This window comes from Pristis pectinata, chromosome 2 (genome assembly GCF_009764475.1).
Source record: "Pristis pectinata isolate sPriPec2 chromosome 2, sPriPec2.1.pri, whole genome shotgun sequence".
Lineage (NCBI taxonomy): Eukaryota > Metazoa > Chordata > Chondrichthyes > Rhinopristiformes > Pristidae > Pristis > Pristis pectinata.
The window spans coordinates 86,577,704-86,597,708 of NC_067406.1; the positions used below are offsets into that span (position 1 = coordinate 86,577,704).

Sequence of the window (20,005 nt, forward strand, 5' to 3'; positions counted from 1 at the left end):
CATGGACTGTTCCACGTAGCTGACGAAAAGGCAGGCATAGCTGGGGCCCATGCGAGTGCCCATGACTACACCTTTAGTTTGGAGGAAGTGGGAGGAGCAGAAAGAGAAGTTGTTGAGTTCTGCCAGACACAGGAGGGTGGCGGTGGAGGGCAACTGGTTGGGTCTGTTGTCCAGAAAGAAGCAGAGACCCTTAAGGCCTTCCTGATGGAGGATGGAAGTGTACAGGGACTCGATGTCCAGAGTGAAAATGAGGCGGTCAGGACCAAGGAACTCAAAGTTGTTGAAGTGAGGGAGGGCATGCGAAGTGTCACGGTCATAGGTGGGAAGGGACTGGACCAAGGGGTCAAAATGGAATCAAGATATGCAGAAATGCAGGTTCTTTCTTTAAATTTGGAATTTAGTCAAACTGAACTGGATGAAATCTAGTAATGTCTATCAGAAATATGAGCTGATTAACTTTTTTTTACACTTTCATCATTAAAATGACTTAATTGTATCTTCTCCTAATTATGAAGAGCATCCATCTCATTTGATTATTTATCAGAATGTAGGTGGCCTCACAGGGAAACCAAAGTACAGCATCATCCAGGAAGGTGGCTTTGACTTTACGTGCAAGCATCCTGCCAAACGTATTAGCCTACAAATCCTGCTGAATCTTCACCGTTCCCGTAACTTTCACTATTTGATGAAGATAAAATGCATTCTTCATCAGGAAAAAAAATCAGAGGCAGAGCCACACTTTTTTAACAATGTGTTATTTACTGTAATGGTCTGCATTCAGCTCTAACTACCAGGTTCAGGACAGTTCACATCCAAATGAACACCCTAAACATGGCTGACATTTTAATCCTCACTGTGCACTCACATGTGAACATACTGGCTGAATGCACGATCCCAGCAAAAATGTGGATTAGGTGTACACGTAATAGGGCTGATAACAATGAGAAAAAGCCACTATGTTATTATTGTAATTCCTTCACATCTGCAGACAGTATCATTGCTTTGTTTTTATCAATATAACCAAGCAGTTTAAACAAGATATTTAGTCAGTCATTCTATTGACAAGACAACCAGCTAATGCTTAACCTAAGCCAAACTCTCATCGAGGTCATCTTATCCAAGGATAATGTAGCAGTGACTGATTTACTGGACTAGTCTCCAGAGGTCTGGAGTATTGATCCTGTAACACGAATTTGAACTTCAGGAATTAAATTCAAATAATTACATAAATCTAGAATTAAAAAGGTAGAATCAGGAATGTAATTGGGCAGCACAGTCAGGCAGCTCGTAGAGCTGCTGCCTCACGGTGCCAGAGACCCAAGTTCAATCCTGACCTCGCTGTCTGCGTGGAGTTTGCATGTTCTCCCTGTGACTCGTGGGTTTCCTCCGGGTGCTTCTGTTTCTTCCCATATCCCAAAGACGTGCAGGTTGGTAGATTAATTGGCCAATAGAAATTGCCCCCAGTGTATAGGTTGAGTGCTAGAAACTGGGGAAAGTTGATTGAGAATGTGGGGAGAATAAAAATGTTGGCACGGACTCAAGGGGCTGAAGGACCTGTTTCTGTGTTGTATTTCTGTATGATTCTCTATGACTCTATATTACCAAAATGCTGCAAAAAAAATCGTTCTACCCCATTTGCAATTCCTCACCCATTATGTGGCTGTTGTTGCCTGCAGGTGGCACATCAGCCCCTCCCCCCCAATCTCAGTGGGAAGCGGGAAGGAAAGGGATCTCCGTCATGCCATGTTTGAGAAATACAGAAGAAACTGGCCTAGAAATTTGCCCATGAAAAAATGGGTGAACAGTGGCAGGTGACAGGGGATCTGTGACAGGTTTGGTCAAACAATGCAACACAAAACATGGTACCCGTACATACAAATATAGATATGGATTAGGAGCAAGAGAAGGACACTCAGCCCCTTCAGCCTGCTCCATCGTTCAATGAGATGACGGCTGATCAAATTGTAGTCTCAGCTCTGCATTCCCACCCATCCCCAATGACCTATCATCCCCAAACTTATAAAGAATTTATTTACCCCTGCCTTAAAAATATTCAAAGACTCTGCTTTCACTGCCCTTTGACAGAGTTCCAAAGATTTAACTGTCTTAGGGAAAACCATTCACCTCTTCTCCATCTTAACTGAGTAACTCCTTTATTTTAAACACTGATGGCTAGTTATAGATTCTACCAGTAGAAGAAACGTCCTCTCCATATCCACCCAATCAAGGCTCCTCAGGATCTTTCAGGATGGTACATGTTTCCAGGTCCATCAGTATTCACAATCACCCTTCTCAGTTATCTGCAACTTCCACCACTGAAATTGAGTAACGTCCCACCAACCTGATTGTTGCCAGCAGTAGGGGTGTACCATGTAGAAGTAATAGGGCAGGCAAAGGCACAGGGAAGACTGACACTAAGGGGAAACTCAAAGGTGATCAGACAGCAATTGTATGTTTGTTCTTAAATCGATATATAAAACAATTGACATATTAATTTGCATGGTTCTGTCTTTGACCTTTTTTCCACAGGAAGGGACATTAAAAGGATTGGTGGCAAAGGAAAGATAACATGGTCAACCTGGAGTTTCTCTTTATTTGTTACTACTATTGGGATTGGAAGATCAGTGTTTGATCCTCACTCCTGGTTGCCATTGAGGCTGATGTGAAGCTGCCTTCCTGACCCACTGCACGGCTTGAGGTGAAGGATCTATGACACCGCTGTTATGGGTGGCAGTTCCGACAGTGAATTCACAAGCACAGGAAAGGGAAGATGCATGTGTAAGTGAGGGTGTTTTGTGGAAGTGCATATTGTAGGGATTAGAGTCCGCAAGCAACATTACTGGTCAAGTTATTTCCTTGTGATGGGGAGGAAACACTGAGTTGATTATGTGGCAAAACCTGCAATCATTGATTGTATCAATGTTGGACTCCAGAGAAAGCTTAGGGTGGTTCATAGGGCAGCAATACTCTGCAATGCATGAAGTAAAACTTATTCCTTTCCCTCTGAGCTGCATATGGAGACATCCGTCAATATCTTTGCATATGTGGAGAGTTTCTGTTTCAACCCTGACCTGTGCATTTAAAATGGTGGGACAACTTTGTCAGACTTAGTCCCTTACTGCAGCTTCCAACATGCACTTGTAGTCACAGTAATTAAGGAGGCCAAGTCCTTTACTAGTCAAGATCCTCAGGATCTTGCTGTTAGGGGAAATGGATGAAGATAATGATGTTCAATGACAAGGGGCAATGAGTATACCACCTGATAATGATTGCCCTTGCCACTTGCAACTGTGGCATAATGGTAACTCACCTCATTTTATGTTCAAATGGTGGCAAGGTCTTATATCCGGACATGGAATGCCTCAGTGTCTGAGCCCCAAGTTGGTCGAGTAGAGTTCTCATCAAAGCCACAGTAATGTAAGGGCCATAGCCTGGCAGTATGTCCAGAGGGGGTGTCCCTTTGTCACCACTTACCACTTCCTTGCTTCTCCTTTTCCTCCTCCTTACCTATTATTGTGCAAAGAGTAAAAGCTATGTCCTCAAGAGAGCTAGATTACTTTGAATGAGGTAGATGAGGATGAAACATGGCCTCCCTTGAGTGTAACTCTGGGTGCCTCTGAGCACTCTAGGAAAAAAGATCATACTTTGAAGACTCTGACAGAAATCTCCAGAATGCTCCTTATGACTCTGTGACTGATATTCCAATTGTCCTCTCCAGCACGACTGAGAGCTTGCATTGAATAGAGGATTTTGCATTTGGTTTCCCAACAGCCGTCCATCTGTCTGATATGGTGCCTGAAGTAAGATGAGCACAACAGACTCACTCACATTGAATGAACCATACAAGATTTGTTGTGACATGGCTTGGACTGTAAGGATCTTTTACAGGTGGACGCAAGCGTGCGCGCACACGCGCACACGCACACACACACACACTTAACCAATATTCCCTGAACCCTTGGGAAACCCATAGTCTGAACAGATCTGCATGCCCACATGCCCATGTTACCTAAGAAGACAATGAATTGCCCTCTCCTTGAGCAGAAAGAATATGTGGTGCTTTACAGGCAGTGTGGAAGAGTACATTGAGAAATGTGGTATGAATATTACTTGATGTCTTAAAGCCATTGATTCTCAAAGATTACTGGGGCAGTGTCTACTCTCATCATAGGTTATTTTAGGTTCATCAAGTTAGAAATAAAAAAGCCCTGAAGACTCCTTCATGGTTATTTGAAAATCACGTAGATGTGTAACGTCACAGACAATGATCCAATGTTAGAGGTTTAAGAAGATTTGGCAAATTGTTCCCTTCAGATCTATCAGAAATTTTGTACGGAGGTGATGTGTGTTGTATTAAAAGTGTTCTGCTTGCTTTTCATCAAACATAATAAGACAATTAATGAAAGCTAGTCTCCAAAATGGCAAGAGACACTAATTCTGGGACATGGCCACATTCCAAACCAATCCGGTGGACTGATCGCATCCACTGTATAGTTTCATTTAGGAAATAGATATTGGGATTTTGTTAATAATTGTGTAACTCATCCCCAGAGCTACTTTCTCCTTTAAATGGAACTATAGGGGAACTATAAAGCTGTTAATTAAGCAGATTAAACTATGTGAATCGTAGCATTATTACATCTTATTGAATTAGCAGCTACCATTACACGTATTGTATGAGTGCCAGTGTGGGCCAAGAGTTAACCTGGGGGATAAAATCTATTTTTATCTCTTTTTTAGATACTGACTAATGCAGCCATGAAATAAATAATGCCAGTCAGTTACTTACTTAAATTCATATATGGATTGGCAATGGTTACAAAAGTTGTATACATAAAACTGGCACAAAGCACAAATGTACTAAGCACTGCAATAAAAATTCTGCAGCGAATTAAACGTTTAACATTACTGTATATTAGCAATGTCAATGTGTATTGTTGAACACTGATGTACTTGAGTTTAATTGCCTTCTGTATATTATGTGTCCTCATGATTTTGCGATATTTCATTCTAATGGTTATTACAGCTGATTTTTCTTGCTTCAACTGTGTTCGCATTTTAGATAACACAGTTTCGCAGCAAAACCCGGGGATGAGATTATGGTAGAATGTGCTTAAGTGAATTATATATTTGTGAAGTGTTTAGCTTACATGGCTGTTCCAGAAACACAATTCCGTTTATTTCTGCTATGCTCGCTGTCTCACACCATTTCATCAGCATTCCCAGTTATACCACTAATTGAACTCCAGTAGAATACAGGTGTTACACCAAATGTCAAAGAGGTTACTGAGTCTTACAGTAATGCAGGCTGAAATCTCATTGTCAAGTCTGTTAACTGCTGTCATCGTGAAGGCTTCATGTTTCAAGATGACCCACTGTTTTCACTTTTCATTTGAAGTGATATACTGATAGCACTAGAGGTCATGGGAAACCATGTGAAAAGTGTTATGTCACAATTTTATCATTCCTTAATGACTTGTTTATCAGATATTTATTTCAATGAGCTTCACTGTACTTAACACTTGTTACTCCCTGTACATAATAAAATTTCTTTGCATACTATAACTTCCTCAATGTATGATAGTTAATATGAATGAATGTATATTTATGTGTATCTGTTCAAAACAAAAGTAGTAAAAGAGATCAGATGAAACGTTGCACTGCCTGAAGAAATACTTATTTTAGACCATTGCTAAAGCTGGACTGACAATTGCAGCACCACCTTGTCAGTAATTTGTGATGGTATGGGATTGTCATTTTTGGTTGACATCAACATAAATCATTACTGCCAAGGTCGCAATGTTGTGCATGTTACTGCTGCATTTCCTACCATTTTTGACAATGTTTAACAAAACTATTCCAACTGGGAAAATTTGATCGTCAGGACAATAACTTTTAAGACTGAACACGCCAGGCTATTCCTGAGGGTTCGTAAGCCTCCTGATATAATACAACCACAATGCATAAAAATATGAGGTGATTTTTGAGGCCACCTGCCAGCAGAACAGAGGTGTTGGCTTCCCAGAGCTGAGGGGGAATAACATAGCTTTGTTTGCAGTAGATGTTGCAATCTTCCTGAAGCTTGAAGAACATTCTTGAATCAAAGTGTCTGCTCCTTTAATATACAATGGAGTTTTATATCCACGATGGATGTAGAACTCCATTGATCATTTTATGGCTTTGAGGGATAAGGCCAGGGCATCTCCAGCCCATTAATAAAGCAACCTTTTCCTCAAAATACATTGGTTGTCTCGCTAGGACTACTTTGACAGACTAGTCAGTGAATCTCATTGGTTTGTTGCTACAAATCCAATCAGGGCAGAATTTTCTGTTTGGAGGGAACATAAAGCATTAAAGACTGCCCATTCTTTATTTCTATTAATGTAACAAGAAAATAAAATTGGGTTAAATGTATAACAAATGACAATCTGTTTCTCCCAGTTTGAGGCTTTTTCCGATTTTGAAAGTTCTGCTTCCAGGGTAACATGACACACATCATCTGCATCAACTGAAACAATAACATATCCTCTCCTGACCAGTGGAATATCTCACTGAGATGCACATTTCATGGAAGAAAATAAAATCTCTGGCTCCCGAATGGCATTGACCACTAACAAGCATATCAAAGTAGTCAAGGCAGTTTGACAATTCACTATTTATTTGCCTCAGTCTTCCCTTTGATCTACATAGATTTTATCAGACTTCATTTGAACCATCTCTGATAGCCCTTTAACATAACTACATTTCTGACTGACATTATGACCCACTGCATAGATTCAGAAGACATTATCATGTATTGTCGCGTCATCAATCTCACTGAAAGAAGCACAGGTCAATCTACACATTTAATTGTAATTAATTCCTCCTTTGTCTCATTATTGATGCACTGTGTGCAGGTCAATACTACACTAATGCAATGTCTAGATCATTTTCTTAATACCCTAGGGTGTAAGGCATGTGAGATATTGGAATCTGTAAATTGAATTCATAATCAAAGAAAAGAAATTACACTGCAACACAAAGTTCACAGAGGCAGGCATTAACGTAGTGTGCATGTTTTCTGTGACAATAGCATTAAACAAATTAAAGGAACAGTCACCAAAACCAAAACATATATTATGCCTTGGACTATATAGGAAGAAACATTTAAAGTGATCATCTTGTTGGCCAGGCAATGCCAATGTGTTACTTCCCCAAAAAATGTAATGTGATGTTTTCAGAAACTGTTTGAATCCTTTTTCCTACTGGTTTCTGTTAGCTGTATTTTTTTCTGTCATTCTGTAACATGCTTACCATGCCTTTTCCTTCCTATAAGCTTTACCCAAAAGTTTCATACATTAGGCCAAAGAACACCATGAATGTGTCTCATTCCAATGTACAACAGTAGACCCATCAAAAACACCAAAGACAAGCTGATTACATTGAGTGATGAGGTTAAAGGCGTCTTTCTGCAATTCTATTGTCACCTTATGGTTCCCTTAACTGAAAATGCTGCCTACCCCATTAACTCTAACAGAAATTAGCAACAAAACAATTAATGCTGCATAAAATAATGTATGTATGAAAGCAGTTGACTATCAATCAATTACACCAGAGTAACTGCTTAGCAGATCTGGTTTGAAACCATTCCGACTTGAAACGGCAGTGTGGTGTTTTTACAGTTAACTGCAGCATTGTAGAGAAGAGCTCCATGAAATTGTCATGGGAAATGCATCTTTCAGAGAGAAAAGTAAAGACTTCCGCTCACCTTGAACATAAATGTAATCCATTCGAGTGGGAGGGCAATCAGCATGATACTCAGCAGCTACAGCTGCTTTGAATTTGCTGCACACAACTCTGCATCTGGTAAACACCACTTGCGCACTGCTGTTACTCCCATGACTCCATCAGCTAGGAATGGGAAATCATCTACCCACTGCTCTGAAGAAAACAGGTTAGCCAGTGCCAGCTAGGGCCACAAGGTCACTGCAAAGTGAGCTGCACACCGGCTCTCAACTGACCAAGACTGTGGTGTGTGAATGGGGATGGGGAGGGAACAGCTGTGGAGGGGGAGTCAGCTATGCAAAGCAGCAGCTGAGACAATGTGAAATGGGAAGAGTTGCATGACTGTAAATCAGATGGCTGACAACAGGCACATGGCCAGCTCCATGACCTCTGGGGCCAAGAGGTACAAGAAATATTTAATATTCAGATACTGAGAATTGCTTCAATAGGATTAGTCTCTCAAAACATTTTCTGTGTGCGTGAAGGTCAGCTATGGCAAGCACCAGTGTGTGAACCCAGTGAGGCATATCTCCAGTAAGCTGCAGAGGTTCCTGTTTTCAATAAAGCCTTCTTTACATTAAAACAATGGCTTTAAAACAATTCGGAATTGATTGCCAGTTTCCTGATAGACTTGATAAAGAAAACCAACCAATAGCACTTCAGTTTATCGTGGATTTGAAAGCATGCACCACATACGAATTTTAGCACAGCTGTGTCAAGATTATTAACCCTGCTTACTAATTACTAAAAATAAATAGTTGCATTTAAACACAACTTTAAGATGAAGTCTTGATAGTGTTCTGTAATAAGTAAAATACAAAACAAAACTTCTTTGGCAGAATTATACATAATTTTGACTAAAATCCCATTTTCACAACATTAAGGGTCTGCAATCAAAGGCATGAACAAAAAAGTTGGATGCACCTGAATATTAAATGTTTCTTATACTTGATGGTCTCAGAGGCCACGGATGCCTGTTGTCAACTATCTGATTTACAATCATGCAATTATTCCCATTTCATATTGTCTCTACCACTGAGATGGAGAGGATTACAGTGGGCACAAATGACATTTATTCATATAATAAGTGTTCTCTTTTTACTACATTGTAGTGCAATTCTACAGTACTAATCAGCAATTTCATGAGTTCTAATATATTCATCGAAACCCTTAACAAAGAAACATAAATTTTAAAAAATCCATTCACCAAACAAATCAACAATCAGTTAGGCAGCAAAAACTTTGAGCACAGACTTCCATTGATTGCACCAAAGTTTGACCCTGAAATTCCAAGGGAAGCCTTGAGGGGGAGAGTAGGTTGGATTTAGCCGTCACATTTTACGTGACCCCATCCAAAGTCTGCGCTCATGCCAGTTTAAATAATTTGGATAGGCAACTGTACTTTCTCCAGAGCAACTGCAGTGTTGGCTGCGGCACTTGCCACATCATTACTGGGGTCTGTAATCAATTGCATACTCAAAACTGACCTTGGAATTTTCTTCACTATCAGACCCCCATGAGAATCACAGAGCTGGATACCAGAAACTAACAGACAAGTCTTGCATAGTTTCATTGTAGGTCTCAGTGAGATTTCCTCAATTAAATTATACTTTCAAATTCCCAAAAGCCTAATCTTTGCTCTTCTATTTACCACATCTATATCGATTGGCTGATCCACTCCCTGGTTCCTTGTAAACCCCTTGTACTTCTCTACCTTGTACCCCCAACCCCACTGCCACAACCACTAGTATGACCCTATTTTTGCTACCTCATGCCCAAAGGCACTGACTTGAGTGTACCTTGCACACAACAAGTTTAAGCATCCATTACAACATCCAACAGGACTAAACCAGGTCTTTCTCTTAGTCTAAGCTGATCCTGGATCAGCTTTGCTCCACACCAAAATCTCTACCACTGCCCCTCCAATCTCTTCTCCAGCAACATATACACAGGGCTCATGCAATGAAGATCATTCAGTCAGCTGGCTCTGCTGCTTCCCTCACTTATCTTTGGCTATCAAACCAATCTCACCATCCCTCCCTCTCCCATCCTCACTATAGCTTAAACCGATCAGCTCCAAACAACCCTGCAGATCAATGCAGGATGAGTTGGAATGCCTTCCAGAGCAGGTTTCTGGTTGATTAAACTATCTACATGCCCTGGAACACATAGCAAATTCTGATGCCTAGGTTCTTATTATTCTATACTTAAAGTATCTGGGCTTAGATTAGATCTACACCAAGAGAGCTCATACTTAATTTTCAGCAAAGAGACATAATATGTATGCAATTAATAATCCTTTTGACTTAAAGAATTCTCAAAAACATACTGTCCTGATGCCCCCAAAAAATCTGTTCAAAGTTATAGCAATTAATATATTCAACCCTTGAAGCCACCTGCTACACAGTTCTGATAAAAGGTCATTGACTTGAAATGGTAACTCTGTTACTCTCTCCATAGTCGCTGCCTGACCAGTTGAATGTTTCTAACGTTCTCTGTTTTGGTTTTGGATTTCCATTATCTTCAGTATTTTGCTTTTGGAACACATCATCTATTCACATTAAAGCGACCCACTGAGCAGGAAAATCCTCAATTCCAAGAACGGAGTTTGTTGACTCTTATTTACATCAGAGAACAATCGCAATCCTTGGAACAGGAAATCTTGAAAACAACAGGTGACAAATGAAAAACCTAGTAAGGAAACTTGGTCAAACGCTTAAACCAATAACCATTACATTTTGCCACAATTACTTTCCAAATAAGCTGACAGGCTATTTAACACCACAACTGGTAGTTAACTACACTTGCAAAACAACTTTCATCCTCTTCAGTAGGAAAACACCTGAGGTGTGATCTTAGTGGCCCTTCAATAAGGGAAATGCTTGTGACCTTACAAACATTGATGGGGTCAACAAGTGCCAGGTAGTCACTTTTAATGCATTTAAAAATGTGCCCTAAGTGACCCCAATCAACAAACTCAGCACAGCACAGGTCAATCTTCTGGGGCTTCACAGCACCGCTCCAGACAATGCTCCCGACTACATATGATATTCCTACTCTCAGCCACTAGAGTCCTGATTTTAATACATTTTTTAAATTCACTTGTATTTGCTACAAGTGTGCTCAGTTATGGTTATCATGTGGAGGCACGCTTTGGCAATTCAAAGAGTGAATGTGAATCCATTTAATGTTTAAAGACATCAATATTGAAATGAAAATGAATAATTTAGAAGTATCCTGATTCTTCAAGTTGCACTGCCATATCATTCAATAAAAAAATGAATATTCAATTCCTGAAGGATCCAGGAAAAGGTGTGTCCCATATGGACTGCTGTGGGTATTGTTCTAATGGATCTCTTTTAGTGCTCATCACAGTAATTCAGAGGAGCATCATCACAACACCACAACACATATTCCCTATTTGGCTCTCGGTTTTCCTTCTAAATTGTTTGGCTACGTGAGGGAAATGCTTGGTTGCCATGGAACTAGGAAGAGTCCAGACATGGTGATCCAGGTATCAAAACGTGGGGCTGGCTTGAGTAACCAGTTGCATTTTTCCAGCTTCTCAGTTCCATCTGTATGTATACATTTGCTTTTGCTCATGGTATTTCTGCATTATCTAGCTGGAGTCTTTAAGACACCATGGGCTAAATGAGTTAAACAGAATTGAAAACTGATTTTTCTGAAGTACATCGCAAGGTCACTTAGAGGAGACTTTCTGGTACTGAAGCCGTCCTGTGCTTTATCCCATCAGGCTGTAAGTTCCGCTCCCTCCCTCTTCCAGATCCCATTAACACCCTCCTGCTTTGGATTGCCAGATTCTGGTCCCATAATGTTCATACCTCATCCTGGTTAGACCCCAGATGCTGGTTTCCCAGAATTTCCTGTACCCACATTCCCATGATTGCCTTCTAAGCACTCTAAACCATCAGCACCCACAAATCCAGCAATTTCTTTCTGCTGATGTTCTCAGATCATGACCCTTAAAGTCCAGTATATATCCCACTCACCAGTTCTCCCAATAATCACTAAGTGAATGTGGGGATTTATTTTGAAACATCTAACTTAAAAGAGAATGAAAGGTAAACTCAATGGCCCCTTCTCTCATGTTACAACTCCCATGTCCTTAGAAAAAGTTTGTTTATGAAATGGATTGGATGAACCTTGTTACAGGATTGTGTGAGGCAGAACATTTCATCTTCAAAGTCAAAGTTGGTTGCATATTTGAAACAGAGGCAGGAGGATCTGGACCGATGAAAGGTCTTGACCCGAGATGTCGACCATCAACTGTCCATTTCCCTCCATAGATGCTGCCTGACCGCCGACCACCACCCACCCCTCCCCTCCCGCCCCCTCGAGTTCCTCTGATGTCTTGTTTGTTGTTCCAGATTCCAGCATCTGCAGTCTCATGTCTCCATGATAAATGGAGGTCCTTTCTGTAGATGGATATAAAAGATCTTAAGATCTCAAGGTTCAACAGACGAGTCATCCTTGGCCAATATTTATCCCTCTTTCAATGTCACTCCAAACCAAGTAATGTAGTCTTTATCATATTTCTGTTTATGTTAGCTTGCTTTGTACATATTGACTGCTGTGCTTCCCAGGTCTCACTTTGGAAGTACTTTAAAGGCTCCACAGTGTTTTCTGGATATCTTTTCAATGTCAAAAGTGCTATTTCAATGCAGGTCTTTCTCTCCTCATGGGATGAATTTCCTCCCTCTGTCCTATAAACACTCATGGTTTATTCCTCTTAATGTAAGTGCTGCAGGTCAGATGAATGTATATATCTTTATTTTTTATTGATTTGATATTGTAGCTCAATAGTCAACAAAGTGATGGAAGGTGTTATCAACAATAGTATCAAGTGTAACACACCAATAAGTTGCTCCCTGATGCTCAGTTTGGACTTTGTCAGGACCACGTGGCTCTTGAGTTCATCATAACCTTAGTACAAGCATGGACCAAAGAGCTGAGTTCTAGAAGTGAGGTGAGAGTGATAACCACCTTTGACATCATAGCAGTACTTGACCAAGTGTGTCATCAAGGAGTCCCGGTAAAGACGAAATCAATGGGTGTGGTTGGAAAAATGCTCCAGGGTTTGGTGTCAAACCTTCACAGAAGAAGGTGATTGTGGTTGTTTGAGGTCAATCATTCCATCCCTGGTGTTAGGGATTCAGGAGTTATGGAATTCTGTGATTATAGCAGATATTAATTCAAACAAGAACCAGTCTTCAGTTCTTAATGTAAATTGCAAGCAGTAATCAGGTTGAAGTTAAAAGGACAGCTTTGCGAACAAACACCACTGTCTACAGAGCCCAGGCTGCTGGCCCACAGCAGGGGACTGGCTGCTCTAGAGATGTGGTTTGTAAGGTGAAGTGACCGTGAGACGTTCTCGTCTGCATCAGTCAAACGTAAGACAATGGGGTTATGTTAATTAGCCGACATCAAACCAGGCAACTATGGCTAAATTATTTTGAACCATTATGACTGAGTTTAAGGAAGATTGCAGACAGACTGATATTGTCACTTAGCACATCAAACATGGTCACAGGCATATTTGGTCTATCAATAGTTGGGATATTTGTGTACTCAGAGACTCAGCCCTCACAGCATTAATTGTGGGTGTCTGGGTTCTCTGTCCTCAGAAGTTTTAGACCATACATGTGAATTACTCTGCAAAGGTGTTGGAACATTCAGAGGTGTCTCCCATTGTGGATATGAAACTCATAGGAAGCATTGTTAGACTCAAAATATTGAAGTAAATGATGTCATTGTAGTGATTGAAATTGTATTGAATCACCTGCTGTTACGTTAAAAATGTGATGCCCTTTGAGTTTGGGAGACTCTACCGAGAGGGTGTCCAGGAGAATGTCTGCTTGTCGTGATGAATAAAAATTTCTATATCACCAGCTTCAGTGTCTCTCTGGTGACTAAGGTCACAGTCACAACACCTAGGACATCACTGCAAGAATTCCACAGGGATATCCCATAGGCCCAATTGTCCTTAGCTGCTTCCTCAACAATCTTCCTTCCATCCTAAGGTCAGAAGTGGGGAAGTTTACTGATGAGCAGCACATATCTGCATACAGCAAGACCTGGATAACATTCAGGCATGGGCTGATGCATGGTTTGTCATATTTGTGCCACCAAAATGCCAGACAATGACTAACTCGAGAGAGTCTAACCAACTGCCTAATATTCATTGGCATCTTCATCGCAAGGTGCCCCACCATCAACATCCTGGGGTCACAACTGACGAGAAGCTCAACTGGATCAGCCACATAAATGCTGCGGCTACAAATGTGGATCATAACCTGGGTATCTTGTGGCAAGTGACCCATGTCCTGGCACCCCAAAGTCTATCCTTTATCTGCAAGGTTCAGGTCAGGAGCAGGGTGAAATTCTCTTCACTTGCCTGGGCAAGTGCAGCTCCAATGATACCCAAGACAAAGCATCTGCTTGATTGGCCCCCATCCACCACCCTAAACATTTATTCCTTCCACCACCAGCACAGAGTGGCTGCAGTGCATACCTAGTCTGGGCAAATGTGATAAGTGAAGAGGGGCAAAATGGTCCACATAGATGTGATGGGCTGAAGGGCCTGTTTCTGTGGTGCACAACTCTATGCTCCATGACATATTTACAAAATGCACTGCATTTGCCCATCTAGGCTACTGGGACATCACTCCCCAAACCCGTGACCTCTATCACTAAAAGCATAAAGAATTGTCACCTGCATGTTCCTTTCCATGTCACAAGCCAACATTACTTGGTCTAAGTCCTGGAATTCCCTGCTCAAAGGCATTGCAGCAATTCCTTCAATAGAAGGCTGCTCACCAGTCTTCTCAAGGGCAATTAGAGATAAGGAATATATGTCAGCAATGCTCAGATCCTCCTAAAAAATAAATAATTGGCACTGACATACTGGTCTGGATGAGATCACTTGCAGACCTTAACAAAAATACTTCTTTCAATCATATTAATGTGACTCCTGCATATGTGTGTGTATGTGTGTGTGTGTGTGTGTGTGTGTGTGTGTGTGTGTGTGTGTGTGTGTGTGAGAGAGAGAGAGAGAGAGAGAGAGAGAATGGGAGAGGATTGTTGTATGAATGTGTTGTGTGTGTCTGCGTGCATGTGTGTGTGTGTGAACGCGTGTGTGAGTGTGTGCATGTGTACGTGAGAGAGAGAGAGAAAGAGAATAATGGATTGATATCTGAATGTGTGAGAGAAAGGAGGAAAATGTTTATGGCAAGGTTATTTCTGAGTTATGAGAAATGCCACAGAAGATTTGTTGCTGTGTAAAAACAAATATTTAGAAATAATTTCCAGGAATCAAAGTTTTCCATGTTAGAAGATTGCAGTCAACCTAAGAGTTTCATTCTCAAACTTCAGTACAACATCAGACCACCCTGATGACATTACTGCCTCATAATCATTTCCTTGCAAAATAGTACCATTGCTGTTGACTTTTCTCATTATATGACTTTTAAAATGGATATAAAAGTAATAGAAGATATTTTATGATACGTTATGACTTCATTGCAGTTTGTCTCAAATGGGTAATATGTTGTTTGTAACGTGATGTTACACAATCAATGACAAATGAAGTTGTCTACATTTGAGAGATTCAGCAAAGTATCATGATAACAAGTACTGACATACTCACTAACAGAAGCTTAAGATCTCTGCCTAACCTGCTGTCTAAGAACATGGCTATGTGTTGCCAAAATGTTAGACAACATTATCTCAGGATATCGAGTACTCCTCAATTTTGAATCACTGTTAAAAACAAAAGAGTTTTTAAAGCTGCCATCTGTGGTAAATGATCCTACTAATGGTATTGTATTCCCCCAAGATAAACAACATGATCTTATTACATTTTTATGCCAATAAATACTTAAAAGTAGCTTGGACAACTTCTACTGAGGCTTGAACAAAAAGGGCAGGTGTGAGATTTTATAGTAAGAGGCAGCCATTATCTGTACTTAATTGATTCCCTGAAGGCTTATGGAGTATCATTTTCAAGAAGTACATCTTTTCTTCAATTCTCTAGTTAGCTTGCTACAAGGTCCATATCTGGACATAAAATGGTTATAAATTGAATCCCTTACAACTGGATCATACTGCTCATTAAAACACAGTGTATTGAAGACATACTTTTCAATGATTGCCATGAGCTTTAAATGTGTCTTGGCTCAATAATAGTAACTAATAATCAACACAAGGTACAATAAAAACAATTTGCATTTGTGAAAAGAGAGGCCAATAAATAGCAGAAGAACAACTCACGGAGGCTACTAATGAGGCAGAATGCAGAGTGCAGAGGAGGTTCACCAGAATATCTGGAATGGAGGGCTGTAGTTACAAGGAGAGATTGGAGCGGCTGAGATTATTCTCACTGCAAGGTAGGTGGGTGAGGGGTGACCTTATAGAGGTTCACAAAATAATGAAGTGCAGAGACAAGACAGGTGGTCAGAATCATTTTCCCAGAGCAAGGGAGTCTCGAACAAGGGGGCACGGGTTAAAGGTGAGAGGGGAGAAATTTAAAGGAGATCTGAGGGGTAAGATTTTCACACAGAGCATGGTGAATATCCGGAATGATCTGCAAGAGGAGGTGCTGGAGGCAGATGCAATTACAACATTTAAAAGATATTTGTACAAGAATTTAGGTAGGAAAGGCATAGAGGCATGCAGGCCTAATGGAGGACTATGGGATTAGTGTAGGTGGGCATCACAGCTGGCATGGACAAGTTGAGCCAAAAAGGCCTGTTTCTGTGCTGTATCTTTCTACAACTTCCAGATGACAATCAACAAGGTCAACAGGGAAGTGAAATACACAGCCAGGAGACTGTCAGAGAATGTCACACTGCATTTTGAATACCAGGTCTAGTGACCTGGAGAAAAGGGTGGTATTCAGGCAGTGCAGAAGCAAGGCATGGTAATGGTGTACTAGCCTGGATTTGGCAGGAACAATGTCAAGCATTCACCATCATTACTCAGTGGAACCAACAGCAACTTTGGGCTTTATGCACATGCACAATTTAACACAGACATCCTGAGCCTGCTGGCGGTGATTCAGTGCACCTCTGTAGGCTGCACCATCTGTGGCCTTCTGAATCGCAATCAAGGGAAATCGCTGGAAGTGAAGCAAATTTCTTTCAACTTAGTCCTTCTATTAGATACTGTGAAAATCTTACTCATTTTTACATGAGGTCTAAGCGAATTTTTAATGGCAATAATAAATGATAAGTATTGCTTCAAATACTAACAGGCCCCAAAAGAAACTATTTTACGTGTACGTAGGGCAATCCCTTCACATCCATGTATCGTTATGGGGAGGTTTTTATCATGCCCACAGTAATCATCATCGCTTTGCTGCTGACTGAAAATTCTGAACCAGAGTGCCAAAGACCCAAATTATGAAGATCTAAAGAAACAAATCTGGACTCATTGGTTGAAGATTTTATAGGATATAATACATAGCAAAGAAGCAGTAAATGTGAAAAGTTATTTGGAAGTGAATTTTGTGACTTCTAAATAGAGAAATAGAGGCAATCACAAGAACCAAACTGATATTACAAATGACTGATTGTAGATTCTGGATGAATGAACCTAAATAGCTCGGCCTATGTCATGTAATTTTCTTGTGAATTTTTACCATACAGTTATCTTTGGTAACAGCATGTCAGAGCTGCAATTTTTCCATGTTTCAAGGAATATATCAATTGGAACATTTAGAAAGATACTGACATACGTCTAAAGGCAATTCAGTAAGCTGATTTTAAAAAAATTCCTGATAGGTTTTAGCCAGATAACAAGGCTAAGACTTTTTTAGCTCATCAATTTTAAAGTAATCACTAAGGGAGTGAAGCCGGAGCCTAAGAAAAGAATATGATGCAGATATGTGGTTGAGTGTGGAATGGTTTATCTCAGGGACTAACTGAGACAGAAAGAGCCAATATTTCAACCTCAGTGAGACAGAAGTAGGAGAATCAGTGAGATGTTGTGGCAGGAAAAAGCAAAGACTCAATGGGATTAGCTGACTCCTTCTGCTGCTAAAAAACAATATTCATTCACATGGCAACAATGTTAGTGGATTACAACTTAATTTTATAATATTCCTTTCATAAGTTAAACATAAATATTAGTCTACTTATTTTAAGCAAATTCAATAATAACCAGACTGCAGAGATTTAAGAAATTGACAATTAAAGAAGTCAACACATAACTGTGGGGCTGAAACAGGAGGAAACAGGACATATTTATGGGGCTTTAGAACTAGTTCTCAAACAAAGAATGGCTACTTTGCAGCCTCATCCTTTTGTGGGATGGCTTTAAGCAAATATGGCAGAGGTTTGAGGGAAGTTTGAGACTAGAGCGGGAGAGCAGAATAATAAAACATAACTGGCAAAAAAATAGGAGGAAAATCTAAAATAAATTTTCAAGAAGAAAAAGGGAAAGGGATATACTGTGAGGTAGCAGGAAAAGAATGATATTCACCACTAGTTCTCAATGTCTCTGTCCTGATTGAGCATAACACCAATGGAAAATGCAAATGTTTTGGAGGACCTGAGGATCAAGTTTGCATATTCTCCCCGTACGCTGCTCCAGTTTCCTCCCACATCCTTTCGATGTGCTGGTTGCTTGATTGGCCATTGTAAATTGTCCCTAATGCAGGTGGGCAATTAGGGGGGAATAGATGGGTGTGTGACAGAGAATAGTCTGGAGGGAAGCGTGGGTGAATGGAATGGGATTGCTCGGAGAGCTGGCATAGACTCTATCAGTCAAATGGCCACCTTCTATGTTGTAAGAAAATATAAAATATAACAAACCTCGATTGATTGTGGCCACTAAGTCACAGTCAGTATGTTGGCACCTGTTTGCTAACTAACATGAGGAGCATTTACTGCTGAGCTGAGGCGAGCCAAGAGCCTTTAATAGCACTGTGCTAGAGGGATGCCTTAAGCTACTGTGCAGCATAGGGCTGGCACATCTTGTGACAGTAACAGTCTGCTGTGGTCTAAAACTTGGCTGCAGTGCCAATCTATGTACATGGTACATGCAGTGGTGTAGAGGCCAAACCTCCTAGCAACCACTCAATACCGCAACAACGCCACTTCAATCCCCTTCAGACAAGGATCAGGTGTGGCACTGATCTGCCATTTGCCTGCAGCTTCTCTTCATTTCAATCTGTCATTTCTTCACCTTCTCCCTTCAGCCACGGCAACGGTAGCTAATGGGCTGAAGTCTGTTCTGTTTTTTCCAAAGGCTTTCAGAAATGTTCTCTTGCTGTTCTGGCAATCTAGTTTAATTATTGTCATTCTTTTGAACCTAATTTGCATTAATTTTTTTGCTCTCACCATTAGTACTCCTGCACTTGTCCAGATCAGTACTTGTGCCAACAAGCTAAATGCAAAACAGAGTTCTGCTTGCAAATTGCTTAAGCGAGAAAGAATGTAAGCTGGCAAGTACCGCTCTATATCTTTGTCATGTTACATTTCTTCTGCTCCTTTACCAAAAGAGCACTAATACAGTACTCTTCATCAATGGGTTTAATCAAAATTAATGAGCCTCCTGAACAATGAAATGGAGTTTCATCCAGTACTTTTCAAAGGGAATTTATAATACCAATTGTAAGCAATAGACAGGATATATCAATTTATGGACCACAAGCTTTGTAGAGAAGGGTTGGAGATTTTTTAAATGAAAGTATCAATGCTATTTATGAAATGTTAATATTGTCGTAAAAGTTTGTGCTTGGATGAAGGTCAAACTAATATGTAATAGTAAAAGGGAACATACGAGAGTGCATATACATTGTGTATAATGATTCCAAATATAAATTGTGTCCCCCAAAACCTCCAGACCTTCCAATGTCTGTGATGTGTTATTGTGATGGGAGCCCAGTTTACTTCGCCAGAATCCAACTGGACTTGTACTGATAGTGTTGTCACTTGTAGCCAGAGAAGTCATCTATATTAGAGTGGGCACATGTCAGGAGAGGTGCCTCTGAGCTTGATAATTTCCTTCACACTGGCCTCAGAATCCATTGGAGGGCTGGTACAATAAATAAGAGGTCTAATGCCCTGCTGGCTGAAAGGTCCATGGTCTACCTGAGTCCAAGCCTAGATGTGGTAGGACCACCGAGGACCCCCAAGGACCCCCAAAGTCTGGTTTACTCCATGACCGGATATGCTAAGAAAAATCAGTTCTGTTGTCTTTTACATCTTTTATCCTGTGT

At 40.6% G+C, this 20,005-nt stretch overlaps 1 protein-coding gene across 2 annotated transcripts in view; it reads right to left on the reverse strand.

The window, feature by feature from the left end:
- arhgap24 (Rho GTPase activating protein 24) overlaps positions 1-20,005 on the reverse strand; it is a 391,296-nt gene that overhangs the window by 116,759 nt on the left and 254,532 nt on the right. The window contains exon 1 of one of the 2 annotated variants that reach the window (XM_052010256.1): positions 7,748-7,816. The exons of the other annotated variant lie outside the window; for it this stretch is intronic. Within the exon in view, the coding sequence (XP_051866216.1) occupies positions 7,748-7,769 (22 nt within the window). The 5' untranslated portion in view covers positions 7,770-7,816. Of the gene's footprint in view, positions 1-7,747; positions 7,817-20,005 lie in introns of those variants that run through there. 2 annotated transcript variants of the gene reach the window in all.